General features: G+C 53.6%; 1 protein-coding gene across 9 annotated transcripts in view; it reads right to left on the bottom strand.

Annotated features, from left to right (window-relative positions):
* ADARB1 (adenosine deaminase RNA specific B1) overlaps nucleotides 1-18,312 on the bottom strand; it is a 134,691-nt gene that overhangs the window by 11,409 nt on the left and 104,970 nt on the right. For 8 of the 9 annotated variants that reach the window (XM_086676156.1, XM_086676158.1, XM_086676157.1 and 5 more), the window contains one exon: nucleotides 8,981-9,162. In XM_086676156.1, the coding sequence (XP_086532282.1) occupies nucleotides 8,981-9,162 (182 nt within the window). Of the gene's footprint in view, nucleotides 1-8,428; nucleotides 8,519-8,980; nucleotides 9,163-18,312 lie in introns of all 9 variants that reach the window. The other variant, XR_015240516.1, reaches the window with a different exon arrangement.

Genomic DNA, 18,312 nt, shown 5'->3' with positions numbered 1-18,312 from the left:
AGATCTTTTGTTCTTTCAAATCAACACCTTTTAGTTTTTTTAATTTTTTTAGACGTTTTTTTATTTTCGAGAGAGACAGAGACAGAGCACGACCAGGGGAGGGCGGAGAGAGAGGAAGACACAGAATCGGAAGCAGGCTCCAGACATCGAGCGTGTCTGCACAGAGCCCGACGCGGGGCTTGAACCCACAAACCATGGGATCGTGACCTGAGCCGAAGTTGGACGCTCAGCCGACTGGGCCCCCCAGGCTCCCCTCAACACCTTTTAGTTTCACTGATGGATCATAGTCTTGTTCCTTGCTCCCTCCTTCCCTCTCACTTTCTCTCTGATTTTCTTCCCTCCCCCCTGTACTTAGCTTCTTATGTAGCTCGGCTGTGGCTTTCCCTCTCAATTCTGGACCAAATGCTGAGTACGCTGGTTTCCATTCACGCACTCGAGGCCAAATGTGATTCTGTCAAGTGAAACTGTGGCCCCGTTTCATCATGTTTGACATGTGAATTCTGAGAATCCAGTTCAAGGTCTGGTTTCTTCGCCGATCTAAGATTCACTGTAGAGTCTAACCTTCAAGCGGCCAAGGCTTTTGGGTTTTAACTCTTTCTAGCTAACTTTAAGGTTTGGGGCCCATGGTAAGAGGAAGCCACCTGTACACTCAAGGAGTCTGGATTGAATCACCCGCGACAGCGACCCTGTGATACACTGCGGGGCTGAGTACTGTGACAGACCTGAGGGGACTGTCCTTAAGTCTGAACTACTTAAGGGAGACGATTTTGAGTACTGACTTCAAGTGGATTCTCTGTCTCAAACTGATTCCTCAAAACCATACCAGTGTTAGGCCAAAAGCCAGCAGTGCTGTTCAGTCTGAGTCCAGAGGCCTGAGAATGAGAGGTTGTAACTCTGAGTCCAATAGTAGGAGAAGGTGGAGATAGGATGTCCCGGCTCAGGCCGTGAGGCAGGAAAAGGGGGCAAATTCCTTGTTTGTCCACTTTTTGTTCTAAATGGACCCTCGGTAGGTTAAAAGATGCCCATCCACACGGGGAGGGCAGTTTGCTTTCCTGAGTCTCTCCTGATTCAAACGCTAATCTCATTCTGCAAAGGGCCTCACAGACAGAAAGGCCTAAGCTCATGCCTTTAGCCACTCAAATTGACACATAAAAGCAGCCATCATAGTACCTCAGTTTACCAATCCTTTCCTAAATGACTTCTGGGGTTTCCTGGACTTTCCTTTTTCTCTTTTCTTTTCTTTGTTATTGCTCCCAAAGAAACATTTGCTTTCACATTATCATAAAGACCATTCAGTTTCTCACGTTATTTGTTAAAATACATTCACTTTCTTCTGAAAAACTTTCTTTTTAGAGCTAACAGGATTCTCTGTTCTAACTTGCAATGGTTACTTTTTAGGCTCGTTGATAAGTTATCTTTTTCATTGTCTTCTTGGATTTACAAAGTATTATTTCTTGGATCCCATATTTTCCTCTTTCCTAGATATCTTTTTCATTTCACTAAAATATTCTCACTTTTTTTTCCCTCAAAAAACATACATTAGAAAGAAATCCTCTGAATCCTGGAATATCTGCAAATTATCATTTTGTCCTAATGCTTAACATTTGGTTAAATAAGAAATCCTACAAAAAATATTTTCCCAGGGCACCCGGGGTAGCTCAGTCGGTTAAGTGTCCGACTTCAGCTCAGGTCATGATCTCATGGTCCCTGAGTTCGAGCCCCGCGTCGGGCTCTGTGCTGACGGCTCGAGCCTGGAGCCTGCTTCGGATTCTGTGTCTCCCTCTCTCTCTGCTGCTCCCCCACTCGCACTCTGTCTCTCTCTCTCTCTCTCAAAATTAAACAGACATTAAAATTTTTTTTTCTCCTCAGCACTGGCTTCCAGTGTTCCTGATAAGTGTTACATAAGTCTGATGCTTACTGTAGTTAATTTAGAAGATTTTAGCATCTTGTCTTTACTGCTGGTGTTCTAAAATTCATAAGGATGTGCTGGGATGGGCTTTTAAAAATTAATTCTGCTCGGTGCTCAGTGCGTTCCTTCCATTGCAATACTCACGGCTTGCTTCAGTGCCCCAAATTTTCCTCTGTCTCCCTCTCTGTTTTCTATTTCTTTTTTTTTTTTTTTTAATTTTTTTTAACATTTATTTATTTTTGAGACAGAGAGAGACAGAGCATGAACGGGGAAGGGTCAGAGAGAGGGAGACACAGAATCTGAAGCAGGCTCCAGGCTCTGAGCCGTCAGCCCAGAGCCCGACGCGGGACTCGAACCCACGGACCGCGAGATCGTGACCTGAGCCAAAGTCGGCCCCTTAACCGACTGAGCCACCCGGGCGCCCCTCTGTTTTCTATTTCTGAAATGGTGCCAGATAGGCATTGGATTAACTTTCTACATCCCCCCAGGTCTTCCCATTTTAGACTTTTCTGCTCTGAGTTATCAGACGTGTCTTTGACACACCTGCCCCCCTTCCCAAGGATCACACTCTACGGGGAGACGTTTCTTGTGCTCAGCACGCATCCCAACGTCCAGAACAGCCTACCATACACAGCTGAGTGGTGCTTGTTGAATGTTTTCTAGACATTCAAACTGACGTTTGCTTTCCACACTCACAAAATACATATATTAATAAGGCCTGTTATTTATATTCTTTTCTGTTTCCTGAATTATGTTTACTTTCCCTCAGTTGTTCTGTTTTTTCACATAGATCATTCTCTTTTGACCTGTTTATTTTCTTCAAATGATAATGGTTGTTCACTCACACTTGTGAATAAAAACCTTGGTTGATTAATTCAGGTAGCTGGTTTCTTCTGTTTCCTGGCTGTGTATTCCAGGGAGGGCCTCAAGGGAAAGCCACATCCAGCCAGGACCCACATTCCCTTCGAGACCAAGAGGCCAGAGGTCCAGCCCCATCCTTGCTTGGCTGTTGGAATGGCCGGAGGACCCTAACCACTTATAGAGTAGCCGCACGGGGGAGACTCCCACAGAGGAAACAGCTGGCCTCTCCCTAGATGTCGAAGGCCATGGGACACCAAGGTACCATCAGGAGTTACAGAGTCCTGATGTCACAATTTTCTCATCTTGCTGATTCTCTGCTGCCCGGACTTTTATCAGGGTCTTTGGGTCTCTGGTGGTGTTACCAGCACATCTGTTCTGTCTCTGCCACCTGTCTGGCATGCAGGTTTCTTCAGGTCATGGACCTGTCGCCAAGCTCATTCAAGGCCATGGCGTTCCAAGTAGACAGGTGAGGGAGAGTTTTGTGGAGGTTGGGGGTGGGGGGAGGTGGTGGAGGTGGGGACCTGTTTAGGATCAATTGGTGGGCAAATCTCTGACCATAAAGGAATTGAATCTTTCGCGAATGAATGGCTAATGCTTCTGTTATTTTCCTTTGTAATTCCATCACTTTCCTACAATAGTCAAAATAAAGGATTACTTTTGAATGATACTTAAACCTTACAATTACAACATTTTGCATTAAAACTACAAATGGTTGGTTAACTGAGAAAATGAGAACCTAAAGTACAAATAGTTTTTGTATTTTAAGCCAGATAAGTGCCATCTTTAGCAAGAATGGAGGAAATTAGGTAAAAAAGAAATAGCCTAAAGTTTCGGTGCCAGCCACATGCTTCTTTGGGGGCAGAAAGCCCCCGAATGGTCACAAAAGCAGCAGGTCTAGGAGTCCCTGGGACCAACACTACCCTGGGGATGGACGCCAAGGGGAGCTCATCTTTCTGGGGCTACAAAGTGAGAACTAGGGTAATGACTCAGTCATAGGCCGCGGCGCGGAAGCCAGTAAAAGCAGGCACAGTTGGCTGGTAATGAGAGTCCCTCAGCTGCCGTAAACTAAGTGTGCTGAATCAGAACTTTTAGAGCAAAAACGCAAAGAAACTGGGTTGGCCCAGTAACTGACACAAGCAAAAAACTTATGACACTTAGCTGGTGCTGGTGGTTTTTCTTCCTTCCTTCTTAAAAGTATTTTCTGTGGCTTCTCACATATTAATGGGTAATCAAAAATTAACTATAAATGTTTATCTATTTTTAATTTGAGGGGGACAGAGAGAGGGAGAGAGGGAGGGGGGAGGGGGAAGGAGGGGGGTGGAGACGGAGGGAGAGGGAGGGAGGGAGCAGAGAGAGGGAGAGGGAAAGGGAGGGGGAGGGGAAGGAGAGGGAGGGGGAGGGGGGAGGAGAGGGAGGGGGAGGGGGAGGAGAGGGAGGGGGAGGGGGGAGGAGAGGGAGGGGGAGGGGGAGGAGAGGGAGGGGGAGGGGGGAGGAGAGGGAGGGGGAGGGGGAGGAGAGGGAGGGGGAGGGGGGAGGAGAGGGAGGGGGAGGGGGGAGGAGAGGGAGGGGGAGGGGGAGGAGAGGGAGGGGGAGGGGGAGGGGGAGGGGGAGGAGAGGGAGGGGGAGGGGGAGGAGAGGGAGGGGGAGGGGGAGGAGAGGGAGGGGGAGGGGGGAGGAGGGAGGGGGAGGGGGAGAGGGAGGGAGAGAGATATTAAGCAGGGGAGGGGCAGAGGGAGAGAGAGACAAAATCCCAAGCAGGCTCCAGGCTTATCGTGGAGCCTGACGCGGGGCTCGATCCCATGACCGTGAGACCGTGATCCGAGCGAAATCAAGAGTCGGACGTTCAACCCACTGAGCCAACCATGTACCCCAAAACAAATTATGTACATAATGATTAATAACAGGTATCCAGGGTCGCCACGGGCTCCCATGACGGAAACTGTTAGCCATTCGATACCTGCCCAGGAAAACGTGTGCAGTTTACAACCTCGACGCAAGCGGCCTCTGTTCTGCAAACAGCCCGGGACCTGGGTAGGAGTAGGCGCCCGCAGTGAGGACGCCCGGGCCTCAGCCTCTCTGTCGGCAGACCCCTGGGGTCGAGAGAGCTGCGAAACAACTTGCCTCTGAAGCCAGGAGCAGAGAGACCGCCCTTGCGACTTTGGTCCTGGTCTTCAGTGAAGACGCCTCCTGAGCTAAAAGGGAAGTGAATGAAGCCATCAGGGCGGCTCGGGCTCCTCCCGGCCTGGTCACTAATCCCTGATGGGCCGCCTCACACCAGGGCCTCTGGCCAAACAAGACTTCCTTCTTGGAACCCGACCTTGGGGTTTCGTGACACCGACTCTGGGGAAGGGCCTGAGTGCTCCGGTCCGGACAGGGACGTGCGTGCTGGCGGTGGCCTGGCCCCGAGGCGCGCCCGTCACCCGGGTGCAGGGCTGCAGGCGGGATCCTCGCCCAGACTCCGCGTTCCTGAGGCAGCACGGGCCGAGCGCACGGAGTCCTAACGTTCCCACCCCGCCAACGGGCCAAGGGCGACAGGAGAAGGGCCTCTGAGTTGGATGGAGGAGGGAGGAGGCCGGGTGGGGTGGGGACCAAGCCCAGGCCAGCAGTCCCAGGAGGGTGCGCAGCCCCGTGTCTCTGTTCTGCGTGGGCTGGGAGCAGGGCGGTGATCTTCTGGAGCCCTGCAGGGACCGCAGCCCGTTCCACCCGTGAGGGGTGACGGGAAGTACCGACACACGCAGGACAGGGTTCAAAAACACCACCAGATCAAGTATAACAACTGTTGCTTTTGAAAAATCTTCCAATATGTCAATTAAATAAGTAACTGCTTTACCGTTAAAGACACCCACAGAGAGAATTTTTAAAAAACAAGCAAACCACATCCATAGGAACTTATGAGTTTAGAGGACGCTTTCGGGTCACCTGGGTGGCCTCCCAGCAGAACCTGCCATCACCGTCACCGTGTCCACAGCCGGCAGTGGCCGGCACTCCAACGCGAGCGCTTCCTGACATCAGGGGCACGGAGCTCCCGTCAGGAAACTCTTTTCTAGGCCTTTCCAGCCCCTGGTGCCGGCTCTTGCCTGGAAAACACGGCCTCCCCCGCTGTCCCTCACACCTGCTCTCTCTCCTGCGCTTAGGGCGAGACGCGGACATGAGCCCCTCTGCCCACGGTAAGCGCGTATGTGGCTTTCCGCCAGGCACGCCAACGGCACCCCTGCTTTCTCTCTGCCACGTGCTCAGCCCCTGCCTTCCTCCTGCCTTTCCAGAGGTCCCCACGCAGGTTGGACCCACAAGAATGCACTCGCTCCCTCAGCACCGCCCTGGCCCTGGCCATCGTCATGTTCTGTGTCAACGCTGGTGACACGGCGGGCCATGAGTGACCCCAGGGCCCTGGGGCCGTCCAGACCGCTGGCCTTTCTTCCCCAGTTCTCCAGGCACCTGGACAGCAGCCCCGGACAGGCCGGGCGGCTCCCTCAGGGGCCGACAGATTCGAATCGGAAGCTTGCAGGTGCCGGATGTGCAACTGATCTGGAAAGAAGATACAAGAGTTCAAGAGGCTCCCGCGTCCAAAACGCCAGGGAAGGGAATCACGTGAGTGCTCGCGGCCCCGCAGTCACAGCTCGCCACCGAGAAGTTCTACGCTGACGCAGAAATGACATTCTTCCCGTCTGTCCTTGGTGGCATTAAGGAAATCGGCCCACCACCACATCGGTGGAAGAGCCCCTGGATCCGCTGCGGTTGTCGGCAACAGTCTCGTTTACCAGGCCGCTCCCCGCGCTGCGCCGATGGCCGTCTTTGTTCCTCTCCGAGGACACCGTGGCCTAGGTCCTGCTACACCATCATTCTCCTTCAACACGGGACGATGTGTGATACAACATGAGGTGAAAAAGGCAGGACAGACATCCGTGAACTGTGATAAATACACGTACACGCACGCACACGCGCACATGTACGGACAGGGCCGGAAGGAAACCCACAGTGTCCTGGCTGTTCCACTGTCCAGGCCACTCGTTAAATGTAGGACTTTCCTAGAAGGGCTTTGCTGTGGGGCCCATTTTAAAGGAGTGAGACCCTACCCCACTTCAGACCTCAGTGCTCACTGCCCTAGACCCCCCCTGCCCGAGTCCTTGCGTTGTGACAATATCATCCACTCAGATTTCCACCCAGGAGGCCGATGTGCGCTGGTCCGCTGACGGGAGTGGCGTCTGCACCTCCTCCCTGCTCGCCCCTCTGGCTTCCGCCCTGCAGACCTCACGGGAGTGCCACAGACTGAAAGCATCTTCCCCAAAGCTACTCACTGCACAGACTTCAACTCTATTCAAGGAAAACCAACCAAACATCACTGTTTCTAAAATAAAGCATTTATCCAAAGTAAAATATCTCAAATAGTTTGCATTTTTTTTTAAATATAATTTATTGTCAAGTTAGTTAAATACGGCGCATACAGGGCACTCTTGGTTTTGGGGGTGGATTCCCATGATTCATCGCTTACATACGACACCCAGTGCTCATCCCAACAAGTGGCCTCCTTGGTGCCCGTCACCCGTTCCCCTCCCCCGGCCCCTCTATCAACGCTCAGCTTGTTCTCTGCATTTAAGAGTCTCTTATGGTTTGCCTCCCTCTCTGTTTGAAACTATCAAATAGTTTGCATTTTGAAGCAGACTTCGATGCCAAAGTGATGCTGTCCAGTGGCCCAGCATTTGAGAAATATTCTGCTTCCTGAGACCTCAGCGCTGCCCCTGGATTTCACAGAACTCCCACATGCTTGTCCAGAAGGATCACGCAGGGCCCCAGCCCATCCCCATCCTGGGGAGGGAAGACCAGGAAACCGGGCCATGCAAGCTGCCAGTGTGATAGAGCGACAGCAAGGTGGCCCGGCTCCGCGGGAGGCCCTCTGTGCCCGCAGGTGCTCTGCCACAACCTTGCGGCTGCGTGCTTTAGGGTCTGGGAGTGGAGGGGATGCGGGGGAGGGGAGAAAGGAGAGCAGGTCCGTCTTCGTCGCAAATACACACAGGACGACCTCAGGGTCTCTATCTTGCAAACGCGATTTTCATATCTTATTACAGGTACGTACGCACTTCATATACACGTGACTCAGTTTCAGTCAACAGGGCACAGGTTCCCAACTACCGCTGAGCGACAACTCTGTGCCACGCGTCTCCCAGTGCGGTCAGTGTCCGTGAATCCAGAGGTCAGGTGACCGCTGAACTTACAGACCACGGAGGCTACATGGGGAGAGCAGTCTCCCGAGTCCGGGAACCCGTGTGCTGACCCACAAGGAAATACTCACGCTCACCTCCTGTGTCCCAGCAGACGCTCCGTGCACGTGGACGCCACGGCTGCAATTTCCCACCAAGCGTTAGTGGAGTCAGTATTTTGTCTTTAAAGGTTGGGGTTAAAGTCAGGGGGGCTGCAGAATTTGATCAGACACAACCGCCGGTTTCCTCCATTGTGCATAATTCGCGCGCTCTAAGAGACGTGCCTTCAAACGAAATGCCACACCGCTTTTCCCCAGGGAAAGGTGAGCTAGTGGCCAGCACCACAAACGAGGCAGCACACGCGCACACACCGGGAGAAACACGTTTTAGTTTGGGGTTACAGTTTTAGTTCAGAGCTTTAAAAAAGTAAGCAGAACGATATTTTCAAAAGGAAAAAAAATACCTTAACTGCATCCTTTAAACGGGCTGAACTGAGAGATTAGGACCCTTGCATTCAAGAGCTGCTGTTCCCTCACCGGTCACCACTGAGATGCTACAGGGGACACAGCAGACAAACCGGTGACAAAGGGCACTCGGGCATGTCATCACTGACACATCCCGGACCCGTCCCGGGTACGCCCAGCTCCGTCGCCAGCCTCCCGAGAGCGAGCCGGGCTCGTCACGGAGACGACCAATCCCGGGAGGCCCAGCCCAGCTTCGTCTCGGACGCTGACGCCTGCGTCATTTCCGTGGCATCTGCGAGCCTCTCCCGCCGACACAGAAAAACACGCAGGAGCCAAGTGTGGGCTCTGCAAAACGCCAAGGCTTCCAATCGACGAGAAGATGAAGCGTATGAGGCCCCACTTACGATGGCCCAGAGGCCCCGACACACCGCCTTCCACCCTCACAGAGCGGCCCGGCCTTTCTGACGGCCAGAGCAGCGTCCCTACGGCGTCCGCACTGGCGAGACGCGGTTATCTGAACAAGGAAACGACCCCACCGGAGAGGTACTTGCCGCTGAGCAGAGGCTTGTTGAGGGTGTACAGCGGGGGCAGGTCTTCTATGTTTGCGATCCGCTGGTACATGGCCCTGGAGAGGTGGTCCCCGTGGTAGAGACTGCCCAGGATGATGCTCGAGAAGTAAATCGGCTCCACGAAGATGCTGAGCAGTGAGCCCTGGACGCCCACCACGTTCCACCTGGGGGCAGAGGGAACACACGCTTGAGTGCAAGGGGGGGGGGGGGGTCCGTGTCACACGCGCACCGAGCCAGCACCACGCACGGCTGCCTGGTCACACTCACGTGCCCCGATGTGTACAAACAGGAGAAGACAGCACTTAAAAATGTTAACTGACGTAGAGAAAATCCTACTTAACAATTATTCGGAGCTGTGGAAACATCTCTTGCCTTTGTGCCTCCCGTGACACACCCTCTGAGGCTCAGTTCTAAAAGAAGGTTCAGTGAGCCACGTTTCTTGGGAGAAAAGTCAGAAGAGAAAGTAAATCTTTATGTTATTACTTCCAATAAAAACAACTGCAAAGGAGATGCTGAAAACATCAAACCAGTTGCCTGCTCCTTGGTGACAACCCTGGGCGGGGCCTGGTCTGACACATGCAGGGAGGCTCGGCTGGAGGTGGGGGGTGAGGTCCCTGCGGCGGCCGGCCCTCCCCGGCCCGCAGCGGGGACTGACCCGAGCAGGACGGCGCAGGACGGGAGACCGTGTGCTCGGCTGACGCTGGTCAAGATGCGTTCCCATCACTGACAACCTAGGCTCCTGCTTGAGCCTCTGCCCTCGCACCGGCATGGCCCTGCCCCCTTCCCACGTCCTACAGACAGCAGCAGGTGCTGGGCACCAAGTCCGTGGGGCTGGGAAGACGCGGCCCACGTGTTCTGGGGCCAGGGGGCCGTCTGGACTGGGGGCGAGTGGAGCCAAGGCAAACACACGATCAAGAACATAAGTGGAGGGAAATCAATCCAAGGGAAGGCAAGGTCCCCAGAAAAGGAAAACTTCGGGGAAGGTCCTGAGGGCAACCTTGAGTTGCAACCTGGGTCCTGGGGGCCCAGCCAGACCCGGGAGGGGGTGCGGTGGCTGCCCCGAGAGGAAGGAGAGGAAGGTCGGGGGAAGGCAGGGCCAGGACCTACCCGGGCAGCCTGAGGCCGGTGGGGAGCCACCACTCCATCTTATTTAGTGGAAGTGTTTTTAGGAGACGACTCACCTCCACGTTCCTCTGTGTGTCAGGAAGGAGCCACAGGCAGAGGCCGTGGGAAGGCCGTCTGCAGGTCACAAGCGGGTGGGGACAGGGAAGTGAGGCCCCTCTTAGAAACATCCTGGGCTTGGGTCTAGGGGGCTGCAGGGTCTGGACAGGACGTGGGGGCGGGGCTGGGGTATCGTGCAGTGAGGCCCAGGCCACTCTGTCGAGAGCCCTCCCTCCCCCGCTCACACTGCTCTCACCTCACGGCCACTGGACTTCAGGCTGAAGTCCAGTGCACCCCCCCCCACGCCCTCATGTTAGGAGACAGAGGGCAGTGCCCAGTGGGTCAATGCTGGCAACCAGTGGTGGCACAGGGTTCTCTGCCCAGACTCCTGACCCACCCAGCTCCACGCTCTGTTTTCGGGCTCTCCTGCTGGCTCCTGTCACCGGCTGGCAGCCAGCAGTGCTGGGGACCTCCTTTCAGAACAGACCCCGGAGCCGACTCCTTGCATTGCTCCCGCAGGTCCCCACCTGCTGCATCGCTGTCGCCTACCCCCCCCCCCCACCATGGCCCATCCCTGGAGAGCAGCCATGTGACCCTGTGACAACAGGCCAGGCCTGGTCACTCCCGTGCACAAAACCCTCCAAGGCCCCTATCTTCTCCCTAGAAAACACCATAGTTCCAAAGGTCTGTGCAACTGGATGCCGCCCCCCACCCCCCTCCCATGCTCGGGCCACCAGGGGCGAGGGGCCTCCCGGCCACTCCTCCCAGGTCCTCCAGCCTCCTGGGTACGGTGCCCCCGCCTGTTAGTCTCTGCAGCAAGTTCCTCTCAGGGGACGCTCCCGTGTGCCCTCCTGGGCTACCTACATAATCTACGGTCTACCGGTCATAGCTGTCCCCTCCCCCCACCCCCCAACCAGCGTGCAAGCTCCAAGGAGGAGAGGCTTCGGCTGCATTCGCTGAGCTCTCCGGCGCTCAAACTACACACCTGCCAGATCAATAACGCACGCTGAAGGGGGAGCCCCCAGCCCTGCGTGTGCCTCCCACCCCCTAAAAAGGAAGGTCAAACGCAGGTCTTCCTATCCTGCAAGAAAAAGCATGAAGTGCTCACAAAAATCGCAGGGCAGCCCTCCTTATGTACATTCAAGCCTGCGTAGGGGTTTAGACCATTTTAGGGGGAACTCGGCCTCCCAGGACAACCTCTAAAACAGTGACTTTGCAGAACCCTGTACTTGGCAACGAGTCATTGATTCTGAGCACGTGCTTCTCGGCAGGACTCTAGGAGCCGTGACGGCCCCGTGGAGGCCCTGGCGGGAACGCGGGGCGTGCCCCCCGCTTTGGCAGATGGGCTCCTGCCGATGCACCTTACAGACCCCTGGGAGGGCGAGGAGAGCAGACGCCGCCGGGCTCCAGGCAAACGACGCCCCCCAGCTGACCTCTGCAAAGACTGCGAACTGGCTCAGCCCCGCGTGAGGGTGCAGGGGTCCACGGCGCTGTGCCGGGCGATGCTAGAAAGAACCAGGCAGGTGCCCACACGCTCCGGCCTCTCTCGATCCCCTCCCCCCGTGACTTCTTGGAGGCCAGGGCTCAGAGCACTGTCGCCCGGCCAGGTCCCTGATGGAGCTTCTCCACAGCCGCCCACGGCTTCCACGGGAGCGCGGGGGCCCTTCTCCCCACCGCACGGCTCTCCCCACTGGGCTGTCTCGGAGTGTGCCCACACAGGAAGCCCCGGCTTCCTCCCTCAGCTCCACGCAGCTGGGTGCACAGAGGCTGTGGTCGTCAGAACCAAGGTCACCCCACCTGCTTCTCCACGGGATTCGCCGCGAGGCTGCCCCCACGCAGCCTTCTCGGCCAAACCGCCCACCAGACAGACGCATGGTACCTGGTGACCCTTGGCGTCAGTGCCATGCCTCCCTCCCCGCCCCCAGCCCACGGTGGCCTCGCCCCTAAGCCTGCCCCCTGCCCCTGTCCCGTGCTCTTCCGACGGAGTGACCCTGCCTCTCTGGGAGGCACACAGGTCAGCCCTGCCTTCCAGAAGGGACTCCCGAGATGCTCTCGTTCCCTTGGGGCGGAGACTGCAGCCAGCTGGTAGCCTGCAGGCCACCAGAGCATTTCCGAGGACTTTTCTAACCCTCCAGCCCCCTGGCCAGGTGTTGGTGTGACTCGGAATAACGAGCCCCTTTCAAGCCCCTTTCAAGCACTCTGGAGCTTATGCTAATGAGGTGACCCGGGAGGGTGGGGGCCGGTCCACAGGGACAAGTGGGCCGGAAGCCCTCCACCCCGAGGGCGCAGGGAGCTATGGCAGTGGGGGGCGGGGAGCGGTGAACAAGCAAGGAGCTGGAAGGGAGGTGCCATATGCCCGGAGACGCGGATGCTCCATACGCCCCCGAACCTTCTCTTCTTCCACCTGGCTGTTCCCGAGTTGTATTCTTCATAACCAACCGGTAGGTGTTAAGTAAACTGTTTTCTCTGACTTCCGTGAGCTATATTAGCAAACTGTTCAACCCGAGGACTGAGTCCAATAGCCGAGTGGGACAGGGTGCGGGAGCCCCGGGCCCAGTTCTAGCAGATGCAACTGTCGTCTGCAGGGGGGGCAGTCCCGTGAGGCCCAGCCCTTAATCTGCGGGGTCTGCATGAGCCCCAGGAGGCATCCCAGGGACCTGGAGAACTGTGCGTGTGGGCGCCCACACACCACACCGTGAGAGGTGAGAGAGGCAGCAGGGGTGGTGGCTGTCTCCATGTTGTCCCTTCTAGAAGCATCCTGCCCCCTTTCCTCCAGGCCTGTGTGTCTGCCTTGTCTGCTGTTTGCACGGATGACGCGTAACCAGTTTACAGGCACAGGTCGTGAGGGTTCCCGTCCGTGAGTTTTGACTTTCACGCTCACGAGTGTCACCCCATCTCAACAAGACCTGGAACGTTTCCTTCTCGCCTGCAGGGACGCTTCTTCAGGCAGCGCCTCTGAATTACCAAGCTGCAGGAATTGGCTTTATCGGCTGGGTTCTCACCTCTTGCTGGTTATAGAAGTCAGAGTCTCTTTCCCCAGTGTGTGGCTTTTCTCTTCACTGTATCTAAAGGGGTTTTGGTAAATAAGTTTTAAATTTCCAAGTTAGTCAAATTTATTCATGTTTTTCTTTCTAATTTGGGCTTTCTGCGCCTTGATTGAGAAATCTGCTTAAGTGGAAGCCACAAGGATTGCCAGGACCCACTCTTCGCGTTCAGCTCCGTAATTTGCCTGGAATGTGCTTCTGTGTGCCGTGTGAAGGGGCCTGCTTTTCTCGGAGCATAAACACGCTCTGGGACTGTTTGCCGACCGCAGATCCCACACGCAGCAGCACCTGCAGTCCCGTTCCCTCCCCCTCTAAGCAGCACAGCTGCCATCCCGGCTTGGGGGGGGGGGGGCGACGTGCGAGCCCGCTGGCCCCGGCTGCCTGCACGCGCCTGGGCCGGGTTCCAGGTGATGGGACACAGCTGCCACGTGACTGTGCCTGTGGCGGCCGGGCCGCCCCCGGCCGCCCCTCCTTCCTGCCACCGTGGCAGCTCAGACCAGGCGCCGGAGGATTCGGGGGGGGGGGGGGGGGGAGGGGGGAGGGGGCGCTGTGGCACCCCGAGGACAGAAGATGCGTCCTGGATGCAGCAGGAAGACGGAACCCGGACGACCCACCGACTTCTGGACCTGACTTTCTGTGAGACAGAAATAAACTTCCATCTGGTTTACGTTTCCCCTCAAATGCGGGCAAAGCTGCCACCAGTCGTTACCAGTCTCACACTGCTGATTTCCATTTGAGTGCTGGGATTAGATTCCCGAGGGCTGGGAAAAAATTAGGGCATTTGATTAAAATTGCATTGAAGTTGTAGAAAATTCAATAGTTGATCCAACTATTGAAAATGCACTATTGGCTCTGGTGTGGGTGGGCGGGTTTTTATGACTGAGGATGGCTTGCCACTTTTTCCTTTACCGTCCTTAATGCCGTGGTAACAGAGGTGACAATAATCCCAAAAAGTGAGCTGGGGATCCTTCCCTCATCTTCTAATCTCTAGAAAAAATGACCTAAAATAGGGATCCTCAGCTCTGCAGGAGTGTAGGGAGTTCACGCCAAAGCCGTCCAGGCGAGCGGGTCTGCCTTCTCTACAGCCCTCTCCTGTCTTTGGTTTTCTTCAGTTTGTTTCCTTCCTGGGATTGGGTGTGACGTGTGTATTTTTAATGGTTACATATTCCCCTCTCCACCTACGCTTGAGTCAGTTTCAGGAATGCACATTTTTCTGGAAGGCTGTTTTCATTTCATTTCAGTGTCAACACTTATTTCTGTTGAAGTCGCCTATAACCCTGCACGTAACTACCTACAGCTTGTTCTTTGTAACTGATTAGCTGTGCGACTCTTTGTGACTTCCGATCGTTTTCTAATCTCCACTGTGATTTCCTCTTCTGGGTATTACTGAGGTACAGCTGACACTCACGACAGGGCACATATTAAGGCCCACGCGGTAGTGAGAGGCGACTTCTGCCTGTGCCCTTGAGACCCATCATCCCCGGAGTCCTCCTTGTCCTATGTCCCCCCTGCTGCCCCTCCCTGGGCGGCCACTGACCTGCTTTCTGCCACTGGAGGTTAGTTTGCATTCTCTAGGATTTAAATTCATGGAATCACCGGCCAAGCACTCCTGTTTGTCTGGTTTCTCTTCCTCTGCACGGTTATTTTGAGGCTTACCCGCAGTGCACCGGGTGGCACTGTTCATCCCCACCCCCCCAAGTACCCGCCGCATGGACACCCACCGTGTGCCTATCCACTTCCGTACAGGTGGCGGCTGGCCTGCCTCTGCTTGCCGACTACCACAAAGGAGCTCTGAGCACACACGTGTGACTCTGCGGACGTGCACTTCCACTTCCACCTCGCACCCACGAGCACGATGGCTGGGGCGTGCGATGGGCACATCCTTAGTCTTTTAAGAAACCGCCAACCCGTCTTCAAAAGAACACGTCCGCCCACAGAAGACAAGGGCACCAGTCTCCCTGTATCCCTGTCAACCCTTTACGTGGCCGGTTGTTTTCATCTTAGCTCACAGTAGGACTTTGCACCTCGCCTGCATTTCCTAGTGATGGTGAACGGTGCTGAGCATTTTATCGTGTGCTGATCTGACATCTTTTTTGGTAAAGTGTCCATTCAGATTATTTTGCCCATTTTAAAAACTGCTTTTCCCCCTGGTTGAGTTTTGAGGGTCTAAATTTATATATTGTATACAGGCCCTTTATCAGATACATGATTTGCGAATATTTCCTCCCAGTCAGTGATTACTTCTCATTCTCTAATGGTGTCTTTAAAGAGAAGCAATTTTAATTTGATGAAGTCCAATTTATCAGTTTTTCCTTTTATGGAGAGTGCTTTTAGTGTTATATCTAAGAAAATATCTACCACAACTGCCAAGATTTTCCCGTTTTCTTCTACAACTTTTATACATTACTATCTATGATCCTTTTAAAAAAAAATTTATCTTAATTTAGAGAGAGCACACGAGCAGGGGAGAGGGACAGAGGGAGAGTGACTCTTAAGCAGGCTCCACACTTATCATGGAGCCCGATGCAGGGCTCGATCCCATGACCCTGGGATCATGACCTAAGCCAAAATCAAGAGTCAGTCACTCAACCAACTAAGCTACCCAGGCGCCCCCATCTGTGGCCCATTTTAATCTCTGTATGTGGTGAAAATATGAAGTTCCCTTGTCTGTTTTCACATAGAGAGGTCCACTTGTCCAGTCACCATTTGTTAAAAAGACTTTTCCTCCATGAATCACCACTGCACCTTGGTCAAAGGTCAGTGTGACCAACAAGGAACAAGCGGAATTTGAAATTGAAAAAATAATACCATTTACATTAATACCTTCAAATATTAAATATTTAGGTATAAATCTAACAGGATATGTATGAGATCTCTATGAGGAAAACTACCAAACTCCGAGAAAAGAATCAAAGAAGAACTACATAAATGCAGAGATATTCCATGTTCATGGACAGGAACACTGGGTATTGTTAAGATGTCGGCTCTTCTCGGCTTGGTCAGTCCCAGTCATGATCTCAGCAAGGTATATTGCAGGTGTTGACAAAATGATTCTCAAGTTCACCAGAGGCTCAAGACCCAGCACCACCAACGCAGCACAGGAGGAGAACACAGTCGGAGGACTGGCACTGGGGGGCTTTTAGACTTACGATAAAACTGCAGTAACTGGGATACTGGGATTTGTAAGAAACATATCTTGGTCTTATACATATTTGGTCTTTGTTCATGTTCATGGTTCTTGGCTCAGGCTCCTATAAAACCTTAGGAATTTCCTAGGTGAGGAGAGCCTTACAGATGTCTTTTGCTATGTTAATGAGGTGGCTTTTAGAAAGCACCTAAGGAGGAGGGCTGGTTTAGAGGGTTGGGAATTTCAGTCCCATCCCCCTGACCCCCAGGGAGGGGAGAGGGGCTAGAGGTTGAGTTAATCACCAATAGCCAATGATTTGGAGCACCTGGCTGGCTCAGTTGGTAGAGCGTGCAACTCTTGATCTTTGGGTCATGAGTTTGAACTCCATGTTGGATATAGAGATTACTTAAAAAAAAAAAAAAAATCAATGGCCAATGATTTAATCAAATGTGCCTATGTAATGAAGCATCCATAAAAACTGCAAAGGACAGGATTTGAAGCTTCCGGGTTGGTGGGTGTGTGGATGTGAGGAGAGCAGCACGGCTGGAGACGGCGTGGGTGCTCCCTGACCCTCCTCTCCCCATGCCTCGCCCTCTGCGTCTCTTCATCTGGCTGTTCCTGAGTTATATCCTTTTATAATAAGCTAGTGATCTAGTGGGGGAGATGTTTCTCTGAGATCCGTGAGTCACCCTAGCAAGTTAACCGAATCCAAGGAGGAGGTCCTTGAGACCTCCAATTTACAGCTGGTTGGTTAGAAGCACAGGCCAACTGGAGGCCACCCGGCTCCTGTCCTCGTTAGAATGTGAGGAACCAATTCCTCCCCGACACATACGACAGAACTGGATTCAAAATCCAAACGGCAATCAAGACACGAATAGATCAAGGGGACAGAACAGAAAGCCCAGAAACAGACTCACATAGACACAGTTAACCGATCCTAGACAAAAAACAAAGGCAACGCAGGGAGCAAATAGAGTCTCTTCAACAAGTGGTGCTGAAACAACCGAGGACCCATGTGCAAAAAAGTGAATCTGGACAGAGATCCTACACCCTTCACGATAATTAACTCACAAGGATCACAGACCTAAATGCAGAATGCAAAACCATAACCCCCTAGAAATAACACAGGAGAAAACCTAGGTGACCTCGATATGGTGATGAGTGTACATACAGCACCGAGGGTGCAATCCACGAGAGACAACATTGATGAGTTGGACTGCATTAAAATTTAGAACTTCGGCTTGGGTAAGACCAACGTCCACAGGATGAACAGACAAGTCACAGGCTGGGAGAAAAATCTGATAAGTGACTGTTATCTAAAACATGTGAAAAACTCTTAAAACTCAACAAGAAAACAAACTACCATGTTTTTAAAAATGGGCCAAAGATCTTAACAGACAGACACGCCATCACGTTTGGGCTCCTGTGAAGAACGCTGCAGTGAACGCGAGTGAGCAAGAATCTGCTGGAGACCCCGCTTTCAGTTGTTGGGGCGAATGCCCAGAAGTGGGATGGCTGGGTCACATGGCAGTTCTAGCTAGCACTCTGACGAGTCGCCACACTGTTCCCGTAGCGGCTGCCCCATCTACATTCCCACCAGCCGCGCTCAGGGTTCCAAGCTCTCCACGTCCTCGCCAACACTTGTCATCTTCTGTCTTGTCCTGTTTTGTTGGCGGGGGCATCCCCATGGGTGTGAGGGGGTGTCTCGCTGTGGTTTTGGTCCGCGTGTCCCGGCCGATCGGGGACATCTTCCTGCACTTGTTGGCCGTCGGTGCATCTTCCCGGAGACGCGGCTTTTCAAGTCCTTCATCCATTTTTGAATCAGGTTTTCTGTTGTCGATTTTTAGTAGTTCTCTACATGTTTTCACAGTTTCTTACAAAACTGAACATATTCTTACCACGTGACCCAGCGATCACACTCGTTGGTATTTACTCAAAGGAGCTCAAAATGTAGGTCCGCACCAAACCTGCACACAGATGGT

Source organism: Puma concolor, chromosome C2 (genome assembly GCF_028749965.1).
Source record: "Puma concolor isolate L17-30 chromosome C2, mPumCon1.1.hap2, whole genome shotgun sequence".
Lineage (NCBI taxonomy): Eukaryota > Metazoa > Chordata > Mammalia > Carnivora > Felidae > Puma > Puma concolor.
The sequence above is the reverse complement of the archived record's forward strand: the minus strand, read 5'-3'. Positions and strand labels throughout refer to the sequence as shown.